Raw genomic sequence first — 23,699 nt, forward strand, 5'->3', positions numbered from 1 at the left:
AGTGCGCACAAATTCGGTTGTCTCTTCCAATAACACTTCCGAGTCTCAAACAACTCGCTTTCACCCCTACCACCCCTCTGCATGCTTTGCCCGTTCGAGGGAAAAGGCTCCAAGCACTGAGCCGCATCGATGTGTCTATTCAATATTCAATATTTCCGAACGGTGGGAGGTGGAAAAAAGAGAACGAGGGATTGTATGATCGGATGAGTAGGATTCTTGGGGAAGCCCGAGAGGATCCAGAGGTATTACGGAGAGATAGCTTCGCGAATTAGTGTAATCAGCAGAGAGAATTATATACAGTGATCTGTGTGCACGGCTTCCAGCTCCTCCCCACTTGCCCAGCTCAACCAAAAGGCCGATTGGAGTGGCATACAAACAGCCAAGTCATTCAAGAAATGGGGCCGGGTTTTGACGTCTAATGCCCACGGGCGAAGTATTTGATACTTAGGTACACATAGAATATACGTCTTGCTCTCTCTATTTCCATCCACGAAACGTATCTTAGACATTAGAAACGGCGTATATCCAATCTATATAATTAAATGGAGGTTTGTTTATCAACTCTGTCCTCCGGGACGAAATGTTTCGTCGCCTTGAGAAGGGATCCTTGGATGTTCGCAACATTTACATCCCGTTCCCATTCTCAGAACAATGACCTGACAGCTAGCCACCGGCTCGACGGGAGCCGGTACACTCGCAAGTTACCTATTCTTGACCTCCGCACTAAATCTCAGGTACACATACATATCCTCAGTCAGCGCCCTCTGTCCCGCATACCGTATTCTGACACCTCAGCTGCTTTCTTCAGCTGGCCATCGGAGTTGGGGCGCCCACTGCCCGGGAACCTGGAAGTTACGGCTGTCCAATCTATTATTATATAAGCCTAGCTACTCCATTCCGACACAGTAGCCAAGGACGACAGCGTGTCAGGATGCTCAGGCCCAAGGACTCGCTGCCGAGCCTCAACACAGTCTTGCATCAACGCTAGGGCATCTTCATGTCGACCTTGACTATTCCACGTGAAAGCAAGATTGGCCATGCTCGTCAGCGTGTCTGGGTGGTCAGCCCCGAGCTTCGTCTTGCTCGTCTCCATCACCTGCACCTCCAGCTTCTCGGCCTCCTCCCACCGGCCCTGATTCCTGTACGTCGACGCCAGGTTGCCCATGCTCGTCAGCGTGTGTGGGTGGTCGGCCCCGAGCTTCGTCTTGCTCGTCTCCATCACCTGCACCTCCAGCTTCTCGGCCTCCTCCCACCGGCCTTGGTTGCCGTACGTCGACGCCAGGTTGCCCATGCTCATCAGCGTGTCTGGGTGGTCGGCCCCGAGCTTCGTCTTGCTCGTCTCCATCACCTGCACCTCCAGCTTCTCGGCCTCGTCCCACCGGCCTTGGTTCCTATACGTCGACGCCAGGTTGCCCATGCTCGTCAGCGTCGAGGGATGATCGGCCCCGAGCTTCGCCTTGCTCGTCTCCATCACCTGCACAAACAGCTTCTCGGCCTCCCCCCACCGGCCATGGTTCCAAAGCGTCGACGCCAGGTTGCCCATGCTCGTCAGCGTGGCTGGGTGGTCGGCCCCGAGCTTCGTCTTGCGAGTCTCCATCACCTGCACCTCCAGCTTCTCGGCCTCCTCCCACCGGCCCTGGTTCCAAAGAATCGACGCCAGGTTGCCCATGCTCGTCAGCATGTGTGGGTGGTCGGCCCCGAGCTTCGTCTTGCGAGTCTCCATCACCTGCACAAATAGCTCCTCGGCCTCCTCCCACCGGCCCTGGTTCATGTACGTCAACGCCAGGTTGCCCATGCTCGTCAGCGTGGCTGGGTGGTCGGCCCCGAGCTTCGCCTTGCGAGTCTCCATCACCTGCACAAACAGCTTCTCGGCCTCCTTCCATAGTCCTCTATCTCGAAATACTAATGCAAGCAATGACGTGCTCGAGAGAGTCGCCACATCGTCCTTTCCCAACCTCCTCTCGCGTACCTCCCTCGCCTTGCCCAGCATCTGCTGTGCATCTTCATATCTCCCTTGCGACCACGCGTACCATCCCCCGTTGTGCAAAAGAATCGCCCATGACTCGACCGTATTCTCGCTAGGTCGATAATCCGAGGCCACTCGGGCGTGCGCAAAGAGGGTCCGACACATGGCCCAGTTCTCGAACTGGCCCGTTGGGAATGAAGCTGCCATCCGCTCAATGTACTGCTGCCTGAACGTCTCCTGCTGCCCAGACGCTTTTAGCCACCTCCTAGTCGACAGCTGCACGAGCCCGTGCATCTCAAACTTGTCCTCTGTCTCGTCCGCGGTGATGAGACAGTAGTCCCTTAGCATCGCCGCATCATCTTCGAAGCTAGCATCGTCTGTGTCACTGTCCGTGCTCTGGCTGCTATCGTCCGACTCTAGGTCTGCGGCATCGTCTAGACCTATTGCTTGCATTCCGTCCTGGGCAATTCTCGAAGGGTTTAGCACCCATCCAGGGATGCCTTGTCGGTCAAAGAAGCTCATAAGCGACAGCAGATTCGCCGCAGAGCGCCGCTTGGACCGGATGTGGTCAAAGGATATCTGCCACGTCGTAAGTATCGCGTTAGACGCCCCTCCGTCCCGCCGCAGGTCCCCACCATCATATTGCAGAAGCTTGCTCCGATTCCGCTCGCTCTCTCGGAACTCGGCTAGGTACTTCTCGGGCGAGCTCCGCGGCACCCTGGCCTGTATGTACGCGGCAGCTTGGCTGATGGCAAGCGGCACAAGGTCGAGCGCCCGCACGAGATCCACCGCCATATCAGTATCCGAGAGCGATCCCAGCTTCTTCTCTAGGAGCGCGAGGGCGTCTGTCTGCGCCATCGGCCCGATTTCGATCATGTTCTGGCGCCGCCCGGTCAGCCGGAAAGCCAGGTCCTTATCGCGGGTTGTGACGATGATCGACCCGTTTCGACTCTGTGGGAGGGAGTTCGCAAATGGCTGCCCGTTGCGTGTACCATTACTCGTCGTCCCGTAAAATACGTCGCGGTCGTCGGCACTGTCAAGGACCATAACCCACTTGCCGTTCCGTTCGTTGCACAGCCAGCCGTAGACAAGCTGTGGGATGTTGGCCTTGGGGTGGTTCCGGCCGGGCAGCTTGGCGACGTCGGCAATCGCCCGGAAGCCCTCATCGACCCGCGCCTGCGTGCCGGCATGGACCCAGAACACCCACGTGTCTGGGTGCCGCGCGGCGATCCGGTGGGCGAACTCAATGGCCAGCTGCGACTTGCCGACACCGCCCAGGCCTACGAGCGCAACCCGAGCAGCTGGCTCCGAACATCGTTGGTCGATCTGGTCGAGAATGTCTCCACGGTCGACAAAATCGGGGTCACGGGAGAAAGGAATGGTCGCGAACGGCGGCGGCGGCGTTTCCAGTCGCTCTAAGAACATCAGCGGGGTGTCACTAGGCTCGAGCGGTGCTAATCTTACCCGGCGGCAGGTGGAATTCCGCGTTGATCGGTGCGTAGCTCTGCCCCACCTGGAGACCCTGGTTCAGCGGTCCAAAAGATGCGGATGGAATTTGCGCCATCGCTGGTGTGAGGGTTACTCCTCCAGCCGGCTGATTGATCTGGCCACCGCCCGGGCCTGCATCCCTAGAGGTAGCAGAGGCGACATACCTCTCCATAACCGCCTTCGCTACCGACGCCGCGGTTGCCGCAGCATAATTCTGCCATCCTTTGTTTTTGTGGCTATCGGCATAGTCACACACGCCTTTAATCACAATGCATGGCACCTCATCCCATACGCCTGCTCCTTCCATCTCGAAAGCAATAACCCCGGCCTGCTTGGCGATCTGATCACGGTGCTCGCCAGACCGAATAACGCTGTCTCCAGATCCAATCGCACCAATGAAGAAGAAGACACCCTCGGAATCCGAGTCGGCATTGGGGTCGTTTGAGGCTGACTCCAAGTGCTCCCTCCGTATCACGCAGCTCGTATCACATTCCAGCTCTTTGCATGACAACGTAAGAGACTCATCGCAAGCGGGATCCGCGTTGCCATGACAGTCTTCGCACGTTCTGCACCCGGAACCAGGAGCATGCTTGTGTCGGTAGCAGGCATGGAACAGGAGGTCGTTGGCTGATCCTGGGTACTTGTAGCTGGTATGCTTGCCTCTTCGCTTCCGTTTGGCTTTTTCTTCGCTCTTTGTCTGAAGAGCTTTGAGGAAGTCACCCGCCCATTTCTCGATATGTTCGCGGTCGATGTCCGTATCAAGCTTGACCAGGATGTTGCGAATAATCTTGTTTGGTCTTCCAAGACTGTCATGGGCGGTGTCTTTGCGAACGAAGCGATCCGGAAGCGCTCTTCCAAGGTCATACTGGACCACGAGGTTGCTTATAATCACGTCGCCGAGGACAATGGGGTCCCTTTCCGGTCCTGCGAATGGGACCGCCCCGCAAATGCCCACCAAAAGGGCCAGCGACACTCGCGGATAGCTCGATCGAAGACTTGCAGCTGCGCTGGCGGCGCTCGCTTTTCCCATGTTGGGCAGAAGGACAAGGACGACATTGCACTTCCCCATCCGACCTGTCGTGTATATGTTCGGGTCTCCTTCGACTTTGCCGTACTGATCGCCGTCTTCGTCCCACAGCTCATCGATAAGGAGGCATACGGCGTCGAATTCGAGACGGAGCGCGCATATTATCGCAACTTCGAAGTCGCTGCGCCCGTTGGGACGTTGACTCGATGATGCATCCATGGGCTGCTATTACTGCGTTCTTTGCACGAGACATGGTGAGAACATTCACCGATGGAATGAACATCGTTTTGAATCAGTCGTTCTCCATCTATGGCTAATTCTCATTCAAGTGTACTGGCCAATTACGTGGTTTGCTAGGTGTGCTAACCATGTTGAGGCGTTAGTTTGAAGGCCTTTTTCAAGATATGATTGGCCGCACAGCGCGGGGATAAATCCCGTTTCAGTGGAAACGTGCGGTAGCTTATCACAAAGTTGGGCTGCGGCTGTGTCTTAGGCGCTTAACGACGGCAAGTCATGGGGCCTGGTTTTGATGCCTAATACACCTTGGAACGCACGTTTTACTCTCTCCTTTCTTATCTAAGAACGTATCTTGCATATTATTAACGGTGCTACGTCCAATATATACCTGATTTGTCCTACTCTTCAGGCATTCTGTCGGCGGCGATTTCCTCTCATGCCTACTGTGTTTAGTTCTTAGATTACAAATTACTATGGCGAATACGATCTATAATTGCGCAATTAGCGGAGAAAGCTTCGTGGTCGGGCCTCAGGTCAGTCACGGCGGTATTATGAACATCCACTTTGCTAATAGAACCGGTCGAAGGAAGAGGATATTCATAGGAAGACAGGGGGTTGAAGGCAGGGGAAGAAAGTTGTCCGTCAGCCTTTTTAGTGGTGTTGGAGGCTGCCGGCTTCTGATCCTAGAGCTGTGGTTGCCTTGTCGCTCTCAACGCCGCCGTCACCCTGTTTCGCAGCCCTGGCATGCAGCTCTCTCAGCCAATCGACTCGTCTACAAAGGTGTTGGCGGCTGCGCCGGCAGTGTGTTGCAAGCCACCCACCATGGTTATGACATGCCAGGATGGAAGGGAAGAGGTGGGCTAATGCAGGCAGATGAAGAAGGTAGGTTAAGGCAGGTACATGAAGGAGGTCTATCGTGATCAGTTTGTCGTAGTGGATCACCAAACCGTGATCCAACAAGACAAGAGCGAGAGATTCCCTTGCCACGCTCTCATCAGACTCGGCGACTAACTGCATACACATAACTAGGCCGAGGAGTACTAGGAACCAATCAGGAATGGTCTTCTGACCGAGCGCAATCTTGGTGTTACCCGTGTAAAAGAGCTAGCCGCAGTGTCAGGACGGTCAACTTTTCTCGTAATCCGCCCAATTATATTCATCTTTTTAGCGCCGCCTCCCCACTTACCGTCTTGCCTCCGTCCGAACGATATGGATATGGGAGGTGGTGGTTCAGTTTTTTGACCCTACCACGTGATTAAAAGACCCGTTTCATATCCTTCCCACTCCCATAGACAAGCAGACATATCGGAATATTATCTATGGGAGGAGTTTTTGACAGGGGTTTGGATGACTCAGCCAAAAACGCCGCCGCCGTTTCTAGAACCGTTTTCATTGCCTTCGCTCTCGCCAAGCCCAGCTGAGGCTATGAGGTGGACTAGGCATACACTACGCAAGGTACTTACCCCTGCCATTTACCCCTGACACCTACTCCATATACTTAGTACATCTAACTGGGAGGTGTGGTTGGCTTTTGGGAAGTGTGGTTGGCTTTGGTGAACAGTTTTCGTACGTATATCCCTTCAGGCGAGTCAGAAGGGCCTCAAGATATATATTGCGTCTTTACCCTCAGATTCCCGACTGAACCAAACAAGCAAACTTCTGTCCCATTTTAATTGCATTCATTGTATATCAATTCTTCCCAGTTGAATCTACCGCATGAATTACGGCCCCTACGTTGCGAGGGTTGCGTTAGTTTTCATATGAAACCCTCCTTCCGAGTTTTCTCATTGATTTCTCCTCTAAAACATGCTGAGCTCGTAAGCCATTGCAGCTTGAGAGGGTATTGTTTGAGTCTCACGGTGCCGATCGCACTCCATCCATATGCAATACGGAAGGGATGGAGCTACGAAAACCGCCGATACCGCCGACTGTACCCGACGTCGAAGAACGGAAAAGAAGAGCATTTGCCGACGTCGACGAATTACGGTAACAACACATGAGCGTTCGCTTTGTAAGAAGACCAAAGCCGAGCGGGGACGCGCGTGGTGTCTATGGAATAGGTATGTACCTTATCATTTTGCTGTTTTCTTTGATATTGCGTACTAATGCTTTTTAGATTTGTCACAGATGTGTTACAATTAACACAAAAGGAGGCTGATAAGGTTTGGTTTGGTGTGTGTCAAAACAAGAAAAAGTCCATTGCTATCTGCAAGAGCTTTCTGGCCGACTATACACGCTATGCAAGATGCAGGCGTCTGTATATAGACGGGACCGAGGAACAGAAGCAGATACCAACAGTTCAATCAGTAGTGACTATTATTGCTGTGTGGAAGCATATAGTAGCTCAAGCTGATGCTGTAGTGCTCGCGAAGAGAAGGGATCAAGATTCAAATGAAGATTCAGACGAAGATTCCGAACAATGGACATTGCTTGGCAACCGTGGGAAGGCCCGTGGAGAGGTTATCCAGGTAGATTCTCTCCTTACCCATACCGATACTGTGTACTGACATTTCTTCTCACAGTGAATCCAATCAACTCTTGCACAAAAGTTCAACCTCTCATGCGAACAAACATTTGAGAAAACCGAAGCCACAACAGACGATGTTCTGCTTATTCTTAGCACTTTGTGGGAACGCGCAGTCGATATACCTTGTGATCCTAGACATCGGCTTGCCTTTCATACATTGGTGCTTATAGGAAGCATTGGCTTTCGGCCCGGCACTCATGAGAACATGCTTTATCGACAAGTCAAGCTACTTGTCGTTCGCGATCCGGATACAAAGCAGCCAAGGCTTGTTGCTGAGATCACGATCAATCAAAACAAGCTATCGGCTAACAAAATTGATAAGGGGGCAGATGTGTATGTATTCTTGCCTTTAACCGTTGATTCAAACTAACACTTTTCTAGGGTGACCTTTTCTGCTACTATGGTACCATGCCAGATCGTTTGTTTAGTCACGTTTGTAGTTATTCAAGCTCTACATGATAATGCCTTCGAAACAGAGTTTTCGTCCTTCGACGAATTACTTCAGCGTCCAAACTTGGAAGATGTTGATTGCATTGAACTTAGGTGGAAGGATGGGATGCTCTTGGACTCGTGGGCACAAGAAGTGTGTTGATTGTCCTAAGCTAGAGAAGAAAGGGAAAAGAAATGTGGAGGGCTAAAATACATGGTGGTGTGGGCTGGCTGGGCCCATGTGACAATGCCAGTGAAGGGGAGTGGGACAGACCCCACTACAATTATAGACGGCCTGTCGAACGCAATCTCCCAATACACAGTCGAGACGGCCACATTTACTTCAGCCTCCGAATTGCGAAAACCCACTGAAGAACTTATTAACAATCTCCAAAACATCATATCGAATGCAGAATTAACGCTAAACCTAAGAAACACCGGTGTAATAATAACACCGATCAACTCGCCCCTTCCACCACTCCAAAGCAACCATCTGGAAACGAATACTTCCCTATCCCCTTTACAGCTTGGAAGTGACTGGATTCCCGAGCTCAAAGAACGATGCCGACCTTCCACAATTTCCATCATCAAGGCCGATATCGAAAAAACCAGGATTGACTAGCTTGGGCTAGCATCACGTGCTGATCCCCCGCCTGGTCATAATCAATACGCAATCTATTATGTTAAGGACCCTCATACTACAGAAATTACCTACCTCTACCTTTCAAAATCGAAAAAATTACACCATATCGATTTCACAAACAACAAGAAATTGCAATCTCCATCGTCTAAGGAGGCTGCTATAGATTTTACGAAATCTACTACCACTACTCCCTCCAGCGGGGACCGTATCTACTACGTTGGACCTGTCAATGATAAGAAACTTCCAAAACTCTTCCCGTCCGGGAAACTCTTTCGGGAATACAGCCCAATCGATGGGGTTAGTACCCCATATATCCATATAGGCGAAGCAAAATCAGGCACAGCTTTCCACTGCGAAGACGCCCACTTACGTTCTTACAACCTCACCATCTATGGATACAAAATCTGGATTCTGGTCGATCCCAAAGACACAACAAAGTTCGACGAGTATTTTGACACCCGCTACACCGATCGCAAGAAATCGAAATGTGATCAAAGGGTTCGACACCAATGTTGTATACTCGCCCCTAGCCTTCTGGTTAGCCTAGGAATCAATTTCGACATTGGACGGGTCCTGGGGATCTGATTGTCACAGAACCACGACAATACCACGCGGTCATCAATTTTACCGATTCTCTTGCTATTTCAACGAATTTTGTTTACGAAGACGATATACCGATCAGACCGAACTGGCTTGTTTGCCCGAAGGATGGGTTGTTTCTACTCGATGAACCAAATCTTCGAAAATTTAAACAATCACCTAAAACCAAGAGGAAAGCCGAGGTCGAATTAGTAAGGTCTGAAAAAGCGAAACGGATCAGACGTCTCCTAGAAAGCAAGAATGGCGATAGGATGGATGTTGATAACGAAGACACTCAAAGTCTCGAACAACGTCTGATGATAGCAAACCACCAAAGGATTCCAAATATAAGGTAAGATGCCTAGACGATACTATCACATACGACCATACCCACTGGAAAACTCGGGATCCCGTCCGCTCTCCCATAGATAAGCCAGTGAAGGCCAGACTAGTAGTTGGGTCGGTGACGACCAGCGAATCCCTGGTGTTGTATGTTTTTTTTTCTTTTCTCCCGTCTCTTTTCCATCACATCATCATTTCCCCGGTTGAACCTAATTTCTTTCTTGTTTTCTCCTATCAATGTTTCCTTTCAAGTGGGGTTTTTTTTTTTTTTTTTTCCCCAAATTCCCCAACATTCATCCAACTAGACATCGTTGCCGGCGGAGTGTCAACAGCGTTCCTTCCGGTAACAGTAATAAGGGACCGGCGGCAAAGTGCAGCTGCTCGCCAGCCACTAATCAGGGAGATTTTCTATCCCTGACGAATACTCCAGTGTTTATTCACATTGCATACCACCAGGGGCTGCATCCAACAATTTGCTGTGTCGCTTGTTCATGCTCTCAATCCATACGCCCAGATGAAACAGTCGGGTATGCAGCATGAACAGGAGAGGAGAGCAAATCACCGAGTTCGGTCGCTAGACTGGAAGTTAGAAAGTCATGTGTCGGATAGATAGGTAACACCCCGTGATATCGAGAACCGGATCTCGCAACAGCCATGTGAACAGTTGCTTCATCTTGATCGAGGATCCTGCTTGGCTTCGCCACCAAGCCAGCACAAGTATGGCAGGGGATTTGTTGAATCCATCGATCTCCGATTGAGCCCCCAAACTTGTTGACATGCCACAACCTACACCTTAATTTGTCGAATGTCAAGAGTCAAGAGGCGACATGCAACTCCTACCCAAGAGCAACAAGCTCCCTTCTCAGCCTACTTCTTCGCCACGCCTGCGCGTCAATCTGCCAAATATTGACCCTGTACACGATTCCTTCCCGCCTCTCGACCTGGAGAACAAGACAAATGTAGGTGAAACGACGGAGGGCGATGAACTCGGCTCGCTGATTGTTGTTGCTGGTGCTCGTGCTGGTGCCCTTGGCATCCCTTGCTGAAGAGCTGTCCCGACCAAAGTCGTCCTCCTCATCTGCATCATCGTCAACTGCCCCAACTGCCCCTGGTAACGGTCCCACATCCCCACAGTATTCGCCCTTCTCGTCGTAGATTGGTCTACCGCGATCTGAGGAATGGTTCGACTTTGATAGAGGTGAGAGAAAGAAGTGGGCGGTTTCGGCCCAGAAGAAGAGGATTTGATCGTCGGGGATGAGGGAGAGTCGGTCGAAGGTAAGGTCTGGTAATTCTGTGACGATCATGTCGAGGGTTACTAGCGATGCGTCTGGATCGTCGTTTTGTTTGTGGCTGGTTGGTGCATGTGTATCTGCCTCTGGTGTGAGAGTTGACGTCCTGACGAGCTCGAGAGGCGTGTTTTTGAGTACATAGGCGACGATGGGCGTCTCGATATCTTCGGGCCTTGTGTTTTGACTGTCAGCTCTGCAAGATACAAACCTTCTGAATGGGTGTGAGTGGTTGTTTATGATATACCTTGGTGAAACCAACACTTGGGAATAATCCAAATCCGGCAAATCAATCGGCCCTCTCCACCCCAGCCACGACCAGCTCGGGAACGGTACCCTCTGCTGCAAAGAGGTAGTGGGCAAGGTCGTATACTCCTGGCGCCGTCTAAGCGGTTTCCCTGCATGCGGATCTAATTCGGAGGGCTTGGTGGTGTAATGCCAACACAAAGCAAGCTCAAAGCGAGCATCAGCAGGTAGACCCCATAGGAACTGTACGCCCGTTTGGATGGTGTACTCTCTGAGGATGGCGGAGGCGGCGTCGTGGGCATCTCCTTGTACGATAAGATCCCGACGTGCAAATTCGGATATCAAGGAGGATAAGTTTTGCCATGGGGATGCTGTGATCTCTGCTTGACCGATGCGTGATGGGTTGGGTTCCATAAAGGGGTCGAGGTCGAGGCTGCGACCTCCGGTTCCCTCGTATCGGAGAGAGCAAGATAAGTCGCTGGCAGTTTCTGTGTCAATCTCCTCCCACTTTTTGCACTGTCGACATCTCCATAGCAATCGCTTGTCGGTGAAGGTGAGGACGCGTCGGGACAAGACTTTTTCTTGCAGTGTCCATCCATGGGTAGACCAAGCATACTCTCTCATCTTGTCCCGCGGTGCTAGTGTCGAAATGAGCCATATGGGCGCCAGTTCTGGACTCTCTGCTTTCTTCACCAACACTTTTTGTTGAACGGCTTCCCTGGGTATGCTGATGCCTGGAAGTCCTGCTTGTGCGTTGTTGCCAGCAGCAGCCACGATTGTGAAGAGGGCATACTGATAGATCTCAGCCATAAGCTGGAGCTGGGCGGCTTTGTCATTTTCGTCGTCCTGGATGATGCAGAAAGCGTCCACCCAGAGGTAGCGGATGCCCATGTCAGAGGTAAATTTGATCGCATCCAAGACTGTCTGCGGTCCAGCTACTGGTAATGAACCAGTCAACTGTAGCTGCGTGACAGTGTCATGCCTCGGGGTAATTTTGTGCCCGTTACCCCATACACAGCTTAGGGCTACGTACTGGATATCCCCAAGACGATGGCCTCTGAACTCAACAACTGCTTTGGTGCTCGTATCGATAAGGCGAAAGGTAGAAGCCGTTCTGTTTTGCCTCCTATTCAGAGGACAAATATCCTTGTGGTCTTCCAAACAGCTACGTAGCCACCGCCGCGGCAGGTCTGGGTCAATGATGACCGGTCTCTCGCGCCCACTGAAGAGGCTACGAGGTCTGTTGATGCTGGTGTCTCCGATAATCTCATCCTCTGCCGGATCCAGAGTCTGAAAGCAGTCGAATAGAGTGAGACTCGGCTGTCACGTAACAGCAGTCACTGGTGCGTTCCACGTCAAGGATATCCTTCCGAAGAAAACCAAGAGTGCAACGGGGTAAGACTGTCCAGATCGCAGCCCTTTTGCTGTTAACCATCCTAATATCTTGTCGTTACCAGCGGATTTCGGTACCTCGATCGCAGGTCCATCCACCGGGTCGCAATAAATGCTCAACGAGCAATCTGGGTCACCCTCGAAGAACTCATGATGGGGTGTATAGAGTCCCGCAGTTCTGACCAAGCTTGAGATAGCTTGACACATGGGACAGCTGGCTGCGGAACTGTCGATGCGACTTTGCTTTCCGAGCTTTTGGTCTCGTGTCACACGGACATCCGCCGGCGACATTCATTAACACCCTAGGGTTAGGGTATTGAGGCTTTGTGACCTCAAGCAACAAGGCTCAGCCTCACCCAGTCCAACCCCTTGTCATCAGCATCACATAACCGAACCCTTTTGACAACGCCACCTGGGTATTGAGCCAACCCTCGAACTCCCGACTGAAACTACCGACAGCACCAAGCCCCCTCACAAAGCAACCATAGCCAACCAAGCAGAAGCAGGGCGACCGGACGAAGGACGGCCCCCAGAAGGAAGAAGGAGAATGGTGGAAAACATTCAGAAGGTCCACTTGTATGCAGATGAACTAGATAGACTCGCACCGATGCCTTGTGGCCTTAGGCACACGAGACCCGGTACGTACCGACCTTCTTTGGTATAAGAAGGCCTTGAAGCCCGAACCTCCCCATAAGGGTTGAAAGGGTCAACAAGGCCTTCGAGACCAAAGAAGTTTATCAGCTGAAATTGAACATCTTTGTTCCAAGCCCAAAAAAAACTCTGCTCTTGTCACAGATAACTATTTTAATACGTCCAACGTTGGTACGTAGGTAGCGATTAGTATCGTTAAACAATATATAGGTAATATGGACTGCTTTCGCCTCAAAGAACAACTGATGGAGGCTGGAAGGCGACAACGAAAAGGGCTTGATTGTAGTTGTCTAACGGAAGAGGAGAAACGGAAACCAGGGCAGCCTAAATACCTGGAAGGGAGTGCCGGTAATGGAACGGCCCAGTGAATGGGCAAAGCCGGTGAATGGGCGGCCCAGGCCTGAAACCACTGTACACAGGCTTAATGACCTTGACCCTGACGGCCTCCGGCGAACCGATCCCGAAAAGCATTCATAGCAGCGTCTCCGCCCATCATCCCCATGCTACCCCCGCTCGGGGGGTTCCCATGAAGGGCTCTTGTAATTGCAGAAACAGGCTCTTCTCTAGCCTCCTTATAGCCCACCATCACATAAGTTGGGCTCGGTTTGGGTACGCCATCGAGGCTTGGCCATCTCATTTCCTCTAAAAGTGCTTTAATACAACGAGTCTGTATCTCAAGCCAGTCATCATCCATATGCTCGAAACCCGCTTGTCGACAGAATTCAACCAAAGAGTTCACTATCTCGTCCTCCACTTCGTAGATACGCAGCAAAGGAGCCACCACACTTATCCACATTTTTAAATGCCATTCGAGCCATTTGTCGCGTTGACCAGACGTACCAAGCACTTCGCCACATGATTTGAAGCAAGAGTTGATGGTTTCGCTGTTTAGCTTGGACAAAACCCCCAACGCGTAGCCTATCCATTTGCCGGGGTCGTGGCGCCCCAAGTTGTTCAGGTGCTCTATCCAATCCACTTGGCTGGAGGTGGGCTCGTTGTCCTCCGGCTCCCCCTCCTCCGGCTCTTCACATATAATTTCAAAAACAGTTTTGTACCACTCCGGAGCCTTTCTGTAGTGTTGTCCGTTACTCATTGCGTCGAGAGCTTCTTTCCGAAGCACGGCGGGGTCTGAGGGCGGGTCTGGGGCGTCCGGACCAACCTGCGTGGGCGCATTTGGGTCGTCCATCTCCCAGCCCTCGTCGTTGCGTCCAGGCATTGTGTGAAAAGAAGCTGACTTCCAACTGGAAAAGATTGTTTGTGAGTTTGAGTGATTGCTGGTGTCGAATATCTGATGAGCTGGTGTATGGACCTCTTGCTGATGTGCTGATGAGTGATGTTGGTCTGGTGCTCTTCGTTCCCTGGCTTGAACAGACAGGAAAGCCATCGTTCTTATACTTTTGGCTTCCCTCTTGTTTCCTCAATCAAACCTGGCCGCTAGCGGTCGACCTGTCAAACTCAAGGGCATCTATCGTGATTGAGTATATTACCAGTGGAGATAAGGGCAATTCACATTCTTCGGGGATCTGTTCATGATGATGTCGTCTTTGAATCCTAAAACGAGGATGAATAGGTATCGACCCGTGTCCTTGAGGATACCTGCTTCCGTCAGCTGCAGACGCCAACCGTCGACTACTCGAGGTAAAGGGCATTCATGGTGATCAAGTGACTACCGGTGTAAAAGCGAAGAATTAATCTATATCAATCTGTTGGTGATGATGCCATCTTTCAACACGAAGAGGTACGAGTATCGACCCGTGTCCTAGAGGATACATGCCGCCGTCATCTTCTATGAAGGTCACGGAAAGCATCAGCGGGGGGATCAGGATCCAAAGTAGAAAAACTGGTCTACTCACCAGCTTCACAATCGCCGTCGTCAGAAACCAACCGCCGCATCGTACAGTTTTGGAGGCGGCGTGTGACCGGCTGCTCGCGGTCCAGCACCAGCATCCTCACCAACGGCACGTGCCAACACCAACGCCAACAGCACCAACAACTTTCCTTGACAGACCTCGCTCAGATCTCACGAGAGGTCGCCCTACTGGATCAACCCTTTCACAGCCAACACCACCAACACTGCCTACCTCGCCCACAGAGTCAGCATCCCATTACCTAGGTAGTAGGTACGTATCTCACCGAATCCCCCAACCGCCTCTAATGACCGACTCTTCTTCGAGAACCTCTACCCTTTGCCGCCCGAATCCTTTCTTAGTGCAACAACACAAGTATTCGACGTCACGAAGTAAGCCCCCGCCAGGCACGTCCTCAAAATCCATGACATTACACCTGTGAAACAACTTGTTGGAACTACCGGAGAGCCTCCAAGGAAAGCCTTAGCTACCTCTACATGTGAGTGACTGAGAAAAAAAAACTAGATCTCTTCGTCCCTTCCATCACTTCTGCTTCCGGGCCGCCCTCTTTTTCTCCCTCTCCTCTTTCTCCTTCCTCCTTTCCCCTCTTATCTTTCTTTTCCCTACCTTCCTCTCCGCCTCCATCCTCACATATATCTCTCTTCTCTTCTGATCCCCCCTCATCTGTAGGTCCTTCAGTAGCTCCCTCTTCCCCGCCAGATCCCCCAATATCTTTCCATCTTCTAGCTTCCTTATGGCCTCCTCCCTGCTGCTTTTATGCTCCGGTTCATTCAACATCTCATGAAACAACCTGTGCGGAGGCCACTTGCCCTTCAGCCAACCAGGGTAGCGCCATTCGTCGATCACTTTCTTTTTGTTCTTTGTGATCTTGTGCCCCTGACTTCTGTGCTTGTACTCATCTATTCCCGAGTAGGATGGCTCCTTAGGTGTCCTGAACACCTTTTTCTCATCGAATATCTTTTTGAATATTTGCCGAGTATCTTCCTCTTTCCCCACACCACGCTTCTGGCTGTCCGCATCCACGATGCGGCGAAAGACGAGATCGGAAAGCTCCAGCCACTCCCTAACCCACTCGAGTGGCTCTAGTCTGTTTTCAAAAAGGCACTGGAGTGTGTCGTCGTCTGCATTCCGTAGGGCTTCCGCGGCGGCCACCATGTTGTAGACCGCAACGTGGTTTCGAAGCCGTGCCTTGCACTTTCGCAGGGAAATCATGCGACGTCCCTCTTTACCCTTTGTGGGAATAGAAAACACCGTCTCGTGCCAATGAGGTGACGTTCCTAGCAGCTTGCCAACCTCGGCCTGAAGATATTCGATATCGTCGGAACCGAGCTTGAGTATCCACAAGACTTGAAACCAGATATCATCTATGGCAGCTTTCTCGCCCGGAGACTTCACCACGGAATTTCCCTCATCGTCGGATTCGTTTGAAGATTCCTCACGGTCATCTGGGGAGGTGTTCGCTGGGTCGGTGTTTGACACCGATGAGTTGGTCGACTTAGAGGAGGCGGATGATGACGACATCGTGAGAGGTTTGTACTAAAGTGAGCGGGATAGCCTGGATGTGAGATGAATGTTGATGTGTGTAATGCCAATGAGAAAGTGAAATTTGACCAAGTCTTCAAAGCTGGCTGAATGTGTTGCTGGTTGTCAGCTCTAGTGGGCAATAAACCTCGAGTCGACTCGAGACTGCGAGTGCCTTTATAGCCCAGTGATGCCTTCTCCGGCCTCATTGCTGACGACCCCAACCAGCCAAAGGGCTTCAGAGCTTCTCTGTACATGGAGGGAATCAAAGACCTCAATCGCCAACCGACTGGTTTTCTGATCCTCGGTTTGATACGTGCCATCGCGCGCGTCTGTCGACCCGTGACCCCATTCTCGGGCGTCTCTACACAAAAAGGACGACCAACATCCAAAGGGTACGAAACGTCGAAAGGTCATGTAAAAGTGCGATGAAATCGTGATCGTAAAGGGAGCATCGGCGGAAGTATCTCATTGTTGTTGAAGCGCTGTCCAGCCGGCGTCTGCCGCCCATCACCAACACTCGCCTCAGCGCCAACATCCCGTCCCAACGCCGAGACCAACACCAACACCAACAGCGCCAGACCCGGGCGACCACTTCCTTTGTAGCCAAACATCCAGTACCTCAGTCCTTCCCCCCTTCACACCCCTCAAAGCCATTCCCCAAACCACCTAACCGCCTGCAAAAACGCGCTCTCCTTCGCAAACCTCTGTGCCCTATCACTCAAATCCGCGCTGACCGCAAACCCATGTCCCGTACCTGAGTATAAACTAACCATGTACTCCCTCCCCGTCTGCCTCAACAGCGCCTCAATCTCCGCTCTCCTCTCCGGCGGCATCAACTCATCATTCTCCGCGGCCGCCACGCTCACAGGCCCTTGGATACCCAGTATCTCCTGATTCTCCAGCAGACTGGGATGAGCAGTGAATGCTGCGTCTACCCTCCCTTCTGGTGGTCTAGTATCGTCGAGGAAGCGGAAGGCGTAGCGGCCGCCGTAACAGTACCCCGCTGCTCCGATGCGGGTTACGTTCAAACAAGAACGAAGAGAAGAGATGGTGGAAGCGATGATAGGATCCGTGACGTTGGGCTGGTGTTGAGAGAGGAATAAGGTCGTGTTGAAGCCGGGCACGTTGATGTCGCCCGGAGCAGGAGAGCTGGAGAAGAGGTCCGGTGCGACGGTGAGGTAGCCGGCGCGGGCGAAGGAGTCGACGAGAAGAAGGTTTTGGGGGAGGGCGAGGCCGAAGACGTCGGTTAGGTAGAGGATTGCGGTGTTTGGGTGGACGGTGGCGGAGGAGTCGGAGGGTGGGCGCGAGATGTAGAGGGTTACTGGAGGGGCGGAGGGGGTGGTTAGCGATGCGCGTTGTTAGGACGGCGAGGGGAGAGAGCGCAGGGAGGGGTGATTCTGGAGCTTACTGTTATTGTGAACCTCGGTTGTGCCGAACTTCCTTCCTCGGTGCGTGCGTGCTAGAGTGGAGGTGGCAGTGCGGACTCGTCGGCAGGCAACAATCAAGTTTGCAAATGAGCATGAAAGCAAGAATGGAAGGCACAAGGCGCATTGAGGGACACGAGCCACTTATAGGGAGTGGCGGAGTGCCTGCCGTCTTGACTTGTAATGTAAAGTCCATCCGAAATCCGAATGACGGCATTCGCTACCAAGTTACCCCCATGCTCGGCTTGTCACGGTTGCATTCCTCGGTCCCCAATATCCGACGATCAAATCCCGTCCCCCGCCTCTTGTGTCTCTTCAAGATCTGAATCAGGAACCATCGGAGATTCCTCGGTCCACCGTCTGTGCCGTCCGAGCTGTTTCACTTTACGGCATTACCTTCATCCTGCCACACTTCCTTGGATAACAAGCCGACAAGGTACTGTACCGCAAAGACTCGAGTTATCCAGAATTCTTAATTGGGGGGGACTCCCTTTTTTTGGCTACATACTGATACTTCAAGCAACGTCAACGCAACAGACTGTACGGTTTTCTTGGAAATCCCCAACTCTGAGCAGAGGCAGGCACGCTGCTCTTCCCGGCTCTTGAGTGCTTAAAGTCAACAAATTTGTACCTGAAAAAGGAAGCCTCCTCAAATCCTGGATTCTTGATATGTGCCACTGTCGTGATGTTTGGTCCCTGTTTCTCATCCGCTGCTGACAAAAGCCAAAACAACAACTGATGCAGCACACGTCCTGCCGCTGTACAATCCACATCGATACTCAATCAGGGATGTGCCTGTCACAGCCATTGACTTGGTGCCATCTTCAAAATCTTTGACCGTCTGGTGCAAAGTTATGTCTGAATTCCTGTTGTTAGTCTCAACAGCAGCATTTCTCGTTCTTGGAATGGGCACATACTAGTCACTCCTGTCCCTCCGTTCGGCCAATCATACCCAAAAGAAGTATCGTTACAGGTTCCGGGCGGCGGGTTGTACCCAAAAATCCTTGGGTCATAGAACCAGTTGCACTCGGATGTGATGGTTGGCATGATCCCCGTCTTGTTGCTGTATGCAAACTCAGCAAGCATGTCCTGCCAGCGGAAGCCAGAGACAGCGAAGCCACCGCTGACTGACAGGTTCCAGGTCCCATATGGAGTTGAGATCTTGGAGATGCTGTTGCATGAGGAGAGGAGAGGAAAAGTGAGAAACAGGAGGATGTGCATTTTGCTGAGAATGGTGAGTGGTTGGATTAGGTTGTTAGGCGCACTTGTGTTGAAGTCCCTCGGCTAGGGGAGATGAGGCATAGACAACTCGCATAACAGGATGCGAGAGAGAGACAGAGAGGAAACAGGTTCTTCATGGCGGTATGCGCACCCCCTTTTATCCTCAACGCTCTTCCATTCTTCCTTGGTCAGCCACTCAGCCATTCAGGCCGAAGCCGAATACAGCATTATATTATTCATACGGTAAATTACATACCGTTACATACAGGCCCATAAGTTACCTGTAGGTTCGTCGCCAAACGCGCCCAGGTGCTTGTACGTGCGACATCCAGAAGTTGCATCCACACCAAGTTTCCATTTCAGAGGATCGACTTTACCTCTTTGACCAATCAAGCCACCCAACAACCATTTTTACAATAATTGCTTCCCCTTTGTCTCATACGGCAACAGCCGGAAGAAAGTGAGGACCCGGCAGTCCGGACTTCGGACCATTGCCGGGTTGACATCTTCCATGACCAAACCGCCGGGTTTTCCGGGCTAGAGGAACCGAGATCCGGCAGTCGGCCGCAGTGGAAGGTATTGCCCTGATGTGCATGCAACTAGAGGTATGCAAGACACCATTGATACCTGCCAAACCGACATGAAGCAAGGCCAGAGGGAAGGCGCTTGGTCCAGGCCGTAGTGATGTCGCTCCTGCCTCTTTTGCCCCTCCAGCTGTCATCTTGTGGGGAGAAAAAGTTGGCACTAACGGCAGGCACCTGCACCTAGAGGACCTTTCAGGTTTTGACAGTTTGACGACGGCAGTCACCACTGCCATATCACGGGACACGACCTGGACCGCGGCTGGGGCTGCCATTGTTTCCCTTTAAACCTTTGCTCATCCCCTCCACCCATTTCATTCACTTGTCGGCTGCTTGGCACTTATTAGCCTTTATTTGCTCCGTTCCCCTTTTGGCTGATCTTTTTGTCTGCACAACATCTGCAAACTACTCGTCCATCTCTTGCAAGCGATCGAAATCCTCACTCTTTTTCCACCGATTACGGCAGCGCAGTATTATCATCAGCAACGTATCAGCATATTATCAGCGTTACATTCTCACCCTCCTTTGACGCCCCTAACAACGACATGACTGGGAATAACCACGATCCTCCCCCAAATGGGCATGGCAGTTATGACAATCAAGACCATCCCTCCTCAAATGGACATGTCAGTTATGCCCAGCCAGACAGGCTACGAAACGGTTTGAACGAGCTCGACATCTCGAGTGGCTTTCAGGTTACCCTCAATGAGTATAACTCTATGCACGCCAGGATGAACAACGGTCTGAACCTCCTTATGAATGTGTACCGCGACACGAACAACAAACTCCATGAGCTTGAAGACAAAAATATGGAGCTGTTGTCGAAAATCCAGGAGTACAGAGACTACACTGCGGAACTCGAACATTATATTCGCGGCCTGGAAGTAAAGAACAGGGTTCTCAATGACGTAGGCTCTTGTCCTCATCCTTTCCATATACAATTCTCCTAAGCTAACACAACTTGCACAATGCAGACCTCCAACGCATTTGCTTGCCTAATAATTGATGGCGACGGTGCGTTGTTCAAGGAAGAGTACCTGGCCCAAGGCGAGGAGGGTGGCCGCGAGGCTGCCCATAAGCTCCATTCCGCCATCAAGACATACCTGGAGTCGGCCAATATGGAGGACCATATAAAAACTATTGTGGCCAAGGTATACTTGAACGTCGAAGGCCTCACCAAAGCCTTGATGGAGTCCGGCATCATACATGAAGAAGACAAACTCACAAAGTTTGGTCGCGGGTTTTGCCAAGCTCAGCCCTTCTTTGAGTTTATCGATGTTGGCCGCGGCAAGGAAAAAGCAGACCTCAAGGCCACTAAGCACTTTCACCTCATGCTGCACCTGAAGGAATGCAAGCGTGTGATGCTTGCTGGGTGCCATGACAATGGCTATGCCACGTATCTTGAGGAGTACAGATGGGCATGTGACAAGATCACCCTCGTGGAGACGACCCCCGCCGCAAACGGTGTCGCAAAACTGAAACAACATTTCGACTTCAGGAAATTTCCAGACGTTTTCCGCTCCGAGCCTCTCTTCGTCAAAAAGCGCAGCCAACAGCACTACCCCTTCCTCACCCCCTACGGCAACATCGAGGCACCTCTTAGCCCTCCGTCAACCTATGCAACAAAGGCTCAGGAGCCAGCTATCGGCAAAAAGAACCATCCGGCAACTCCTTCTGATGCTCAAACGTCGAGAGGCGCTTCTCCCTCAGCCGCTCTTACGAAGACGCCCAGCCCGACTCAAGCTGCCGCTACCCCAGCACCCAGCTTAGATGGCCCCCAGAAAAAGAACCACCAACCAGCAGATGACGAAGGCTGGCAACCAGTCAGCTACGCCAAAGCTGCAGGCTATACCAAAGTCGGCCGCATGACCAGCAGCAACGACCCCGTGATCGGCAACTTTCGCAACCCACAACCCAAGACCGAGAAGTTGTATTTCTACCTCAACGAAGCCCAGCAGCGTCTCGACCATCCCTTGGCCAGACCTCCCGACACCCAAACACGCCAAGATATGGAGGAGAGGACAAAGAAGAATGGCGCCAACTATTGCAATGGCCACCACCTGATCAAGCGATGCAAGCACTTGGCCGAGAACAATCACGGCGATTGTGATTACATCCATGGCGCGCCGCTGAGCGAAAAAGATAGAAAGTTTCTCTGGTACAAAGCACGGAGTGTGATTTGCAGGAACGGAAGTGATTGCAGGGAGGATTATTGCCTTGCCGGACATCACTGTGCCTGGGGGAAGGACTGTAGGATAGGAAAAGAGTGTCGGTTTAAGAAGACGCATGGTGTGGATCTTGTGAGTACTCTGCTTCCCTTCCCAGAAATCGAAGACACGGGTTATTGACCAGGTATAACTCCAGGAACCGTTCTATATCGTTCACGAGGGGGATCCCTGCCCGAAGCGGCTCATTAGAAGGGGCTAGTCCTCCGCTTCTGGCGCATAGGCATGTGGGAAGATCCCGTCAGGGAGAGGAAGGCGACCCGAACTGGGAAGTCATGACGGCCTTGAGTTGAACCACATCGACAACAGCGGTTGGAGGACAGCCAATGCATAGGCCAACAAGACTCTCGAGGCAGATGAGACACACTGGACCAGTGTCGGTTGAAGGAACAGCGGACGGCGTGAATGTTGCGTTGGCATTTTAATCCAGGTACACGATTCACTTTGCAGGAGATACACGGAGCGCATTTGGCCTGTTGCATTGAGGGATGGGATACAAAGGGTCCAAATCGGTAGCGAACATGGAAGGATCTCGCAAGTAATCGAGCAGCAAATCTTGTGGACCAGGTACCGAGCAACAAAGATAGCATATGGCCTAAAAGACATGTTTTATAGTCAAAATACAGATAGACTACAGCATGAAACAAGAAAGATCAAAACTCCAGCTCCTTTGACTCGTTTTGAGATAGGATGTGTCCCTTTGTGACTCCATCACTTAGGAGTTGGGTTTCCTTGCTCGGCTTTTACTCTTTTGTTCTTGTCATCTTCCCTCACTGTGAGAATAAGGCAGGAGTGATTTGATACATGGTCTCTAGTTCGAGGGGCAGCTTGGTCCTGGAAGAGGTGCGTGCATGCAGGTCCAATGTGGTCGATGTGTTCATTACAGCCTAGCGTGTTTATTACAACCTCGGTATCACCAAAAACACGCGAGACCTATCCCGACACTTTTTACAGAAACGCAACACAATCCATAAGCTCATCATTCCAGTGATACACCGACCCAACGCTCAGGCAAACAACCCCCCTAGCATAACCCCCCACCCCACCACCCCCGTAACTACCATCTTCATTGACATCTTTCCCCTCCATGCCGCCGCGCTCCCCTCCGCATCCTTAACCTGCCAGATAGTAATGAAATCCTCCGTAATATTCCCCTCCCTCTTCACACAACTCTCCATCAGACTCGCGGCTACTGATCCCGGATTTCTTTTTTTTGCGTCGTTTCCGTTCCTGTCATCAGTCCCATTCTCATAGAGGAACTCATCGGGGATCAAACACCATAGTTCGCACTTTTCAGGTCCGCCTACGTAGACGCCTTCATTTTCGGTGTTTATGTTGTGGTTCTCGGTATTGCTGCCGCCACAGCAGGCCGTCATGCCTACTAGCGACTCATTCCAATTGGGCACGGCAAAGATGCTCGCGTCGCGCAGGAGGGTCTTGTTCTGGGGCTCGTCGCCCACGATTTGGGGGAGGGCGTAGATGCCAAGGTGGTCGCAGGTTGTGGCGGGGGTTATGGGGGTTGTGGTTGTGGGGGAGGCACGGGTGGCCAGGAGGGCTGGTGGTGGTGATGGGGCCATGGTTGAAAAATGGAAGGTTTGTGGTCTGTGATGACTTCCCGCTACTAGAAGGGACAGTTGAGAATGGAAGATGGGTGGTTGATGAACCGATGGGGACTGGAGTACAGGTCGGTATATCGCTGGTCGAGATATCTTCAGTACAGGAAAAGCTCTTGCGGCAATGCTTGCTTGGTATAGATCTGATGCAAGTAAAGAAATGAAGAGAATCGTGTTGATGGGGAGCGGAACTGAAGGAGCAGAGATTCGTGCGGGGCCAAACCTCTTCATATAAAGTATCTTCCTGATGTTTGTCGGTTAACAGGCAGGCTCAGCCTTGATAGGTTTCCAAACTGTCGGGTGTTGCCCTTCGCAATTCCGCCCAGCGCTGGAAACAAATCAAATACAAATAAATATAGAACTGTATTTATTTGAGTGGGTCAAATATTCTTTTATATTTATTTGCATTTGATTTATTTGTATTTATTTG

At 51.7% G+C, this 23,699-nt stretch overlaps 9 protein-coding genes across 9 annotated transcripts; 2 read left to right on the forward strand and 7 right to left on the reverse strand.

The window, feature by feature from the left end:
- Window positions 1–740: 740 nt before the first annotated feature.
- On the reverse strand, window positions 741–3,554 carry B0H65DRAFT_77652 (P-loop containing nucleoside triphosphate hydrolase protein). The gene has a single exon (XM_062831400.1). It carries the CDS (start codon window positions 3,389–3,391, stop codon window positions 884–886), a length of 2,508 nt encoding a protein of 835 aa, XP_062676827.1. The 5' UTR covers window positions 3,392–3,554; the 3' UTR covers window positions 741–883.
- B0H65DRAFT_512824 (nucleoside phosphorylase domain-containing protein) lies at window positions 3,427–5,878 on the reverse strand (the record flags this gene model as incomplete). The annotated part of the gene is made up of 3 exons (XM_062828606.1): window positions 3,427–3,586; window positions 3,619–4,706; window positions 5,810–5,878. 3 exons carry the CDS (start codon window positions 5,876–5,878, stop codon window positions 3,427–3,429), a joined length of 1,317 nt encoding a protein of 438 aa, XP_062676828.1.
- A 1,604-nt stretch (window positions 5,879–7,482) lies between these two features.
- On the forward strand, window positions 7,483–7,888 carry B0H65DRAFT_481331 (uncharacterized protein). Its single transcript, XM_062827627.1, has 2 exons — window positions 7,483–7,578; window positions 7,627–7,888. Exon 2 carries the CDS (start codon window positions 7,646–7,648, stop codon window positions 7,835–7,837), a length of 192 nt encoding a protein of 63 aa, XP_062676829.1. The 5' UTR covers window positions 7,483–7,578; window positions 7,627–7,645; the 3' UTR covers window positions 7,838–7,888.
- A 2,186-nt stretch (window positions 7,889–10,074) lies between these two features.
- Window positions 10,075–12,453, reverse strand: B0H65DRAFT_534668 (heterokaryon incompatibility protein-domain-containing protein; the record flags this gene model as incomplete). The annotated part of the gene is given in 3 exon segments (XM_062829009.1): window positions 10,075–10,683; window positions 10,783–12,090; window positions 12,103–12,453. The coding sequence occupies 3 exon segments, from the start codon at window positions 12,451–12,453 to the stop codon at window positions 10,075–10,077; spliced, it is 2,268 nt and encodes a 755-aa protein (XP_062676830.1).
- A 781-nt stretch (window positions 12,454–13,234) lies between these two features.
- B0H65DRAFT_446930 (uncharacterized protein) lies at window positions 13,235–14,029 on the reverse strand (the record flags this gene model as incomplete). Its single annotated transcript, XM_062825831.1, has 1 exon — window positions 13,235–14,029. One exon carries the CDS (start codon window positions 14,027–14,029, stop codon window positions 13,235–13,237), a length of 795 nt encoding a protein of 264 aa, XP_062676831.1.
- Window positions 14,030–14,442: 413 nt separating this feature from the next.
- B0H65DRAFT_446931 (uncharacterized protein) lies at window positions 14,443–16,202 on the reverse strand (the record flags this gene model as incomplete). Its single annotated transcript, XM_062825832.1, has 2 exons — window positions 14,443–14,506; window positions 15,472–16,202. 2 exons carry the CDS (start codon window positions 16,200–16,202, stop codon window positions 14,443–14,445), a joined length of 795 nt encoding a protein of 264 aa, XP_062676832.1.
- Window positions 16,203–16,849: 647 nt separating this feature from the next.
- B0H65DRAFT_512827 (Alpha/Beta hydrolase protein) lies at window positions 16,850–18,850 on the reverse strand (the record flags this gene model as incomplete). The annotated part of the gene is made up of 3 exons (XM_062828607.1): window positions 16,850–17,526; window positions 17,614–17,645; window positions 18,762–18,850. 3 exons carry the CDS (start codon window positions 18,848–18,850, stop codon window positions 16,850–16,852), a joined length of 798 nt encoding a protein of 265 aa, XP_062676833.1.
- Window positions 18,851–19,853: 1,003 nt separating this feature from the next.
- Window positions 19,854–22,273, forward strand: B0H65DRAFT_534673 (uncharacterized protein). Its single transcript, XM_062829010.1, has 3 exons — window positions 19,854–20,339; window positions 20,406–21,731; window positions 21,796–22,273. Exons 1-3 carry the CDS (start codon window positions 19,977–19,979, stop codon window positions 21,856–21,858), a joined length of 1,752 nt encoding a protein of 583 aa, XP_062676834.1. The 5' UTR covers window positions 19,854–19,976; the 3' UTR covers window positions 21,859–22,273.
- Window positions 22,274–22,663: 390 nt separating this feature from the next.
- Window positions 22,664–23,233, reverse strand: B0H65DRAFT_553600 (uncharacterized protein; the record flags this gene model as incomplete). Its single annotated transcript, XM_062829975.1, has 1 exon — window positions 22,664–23,233. One exon carries the CDS (start codon window positions 23,231–23,233, stop codon window positions 22,664–22,666), a length of 570 nt encoding a protein of 189 aa, XP_062676835.1.
- Between the last annotated feature and the right edge of the window lie 466 nt (window positions 23,234–23,699).

Source organism: Neurospora tetraspora, assembly GCF_033439725.1.
Source record: "Neurospora tetraspora strain CBS 560.94 chromosome Unknown B0H65scaffold_10, whole genome shotgun sequence".
NCBI lineage: Eukaryota > Fungi > Ascomycota > Sordariomycetes > Sordariales > Sordariaceae > Neurospora > Neurospora tetraspora.

Excerpts from the sequence above, each read along its gene's own strand:
- B0H65DRAFT_77652 (XM_062831400.1), bottom strand. The coding sequence starts at position 3,391 with ATGTTCTTAGAGCGACTGGAAACGCCGCCGCCGCCGTTCGCGACCATT.
- B0H65DRAFT_481331 (XM_062827627.1), top strand. The coding sequence starts at position 7,646 with ATGGTACCATGCCAGATCGTTTGTTTAGTCACGTTTGTAGTTATTCAA.
- B0H65DRAFT_534673 (XM_062829010.1), top strand. The coding sequence starts at position 19,977 with ATGACTGGGAATAACCACGATCCTCCCCCAAATGGGCATGGCAGTTAT. Across the intron at positions 20,340-20,405 it reads AGAACAGGGTTCTCAATGAC|ACCTCCAACGCATTTGCTTG; the intron begins GTAGGCTCTTGT and ends TGCACAATGCAG. Across the intron at positions 21,732-21,795 it reads AGACGCATGGTGTGGATCTT|GAACCGTTCTATATCGTTCA; the intron begins GTGAGTACTCTG and ends GTATAACTCCAG.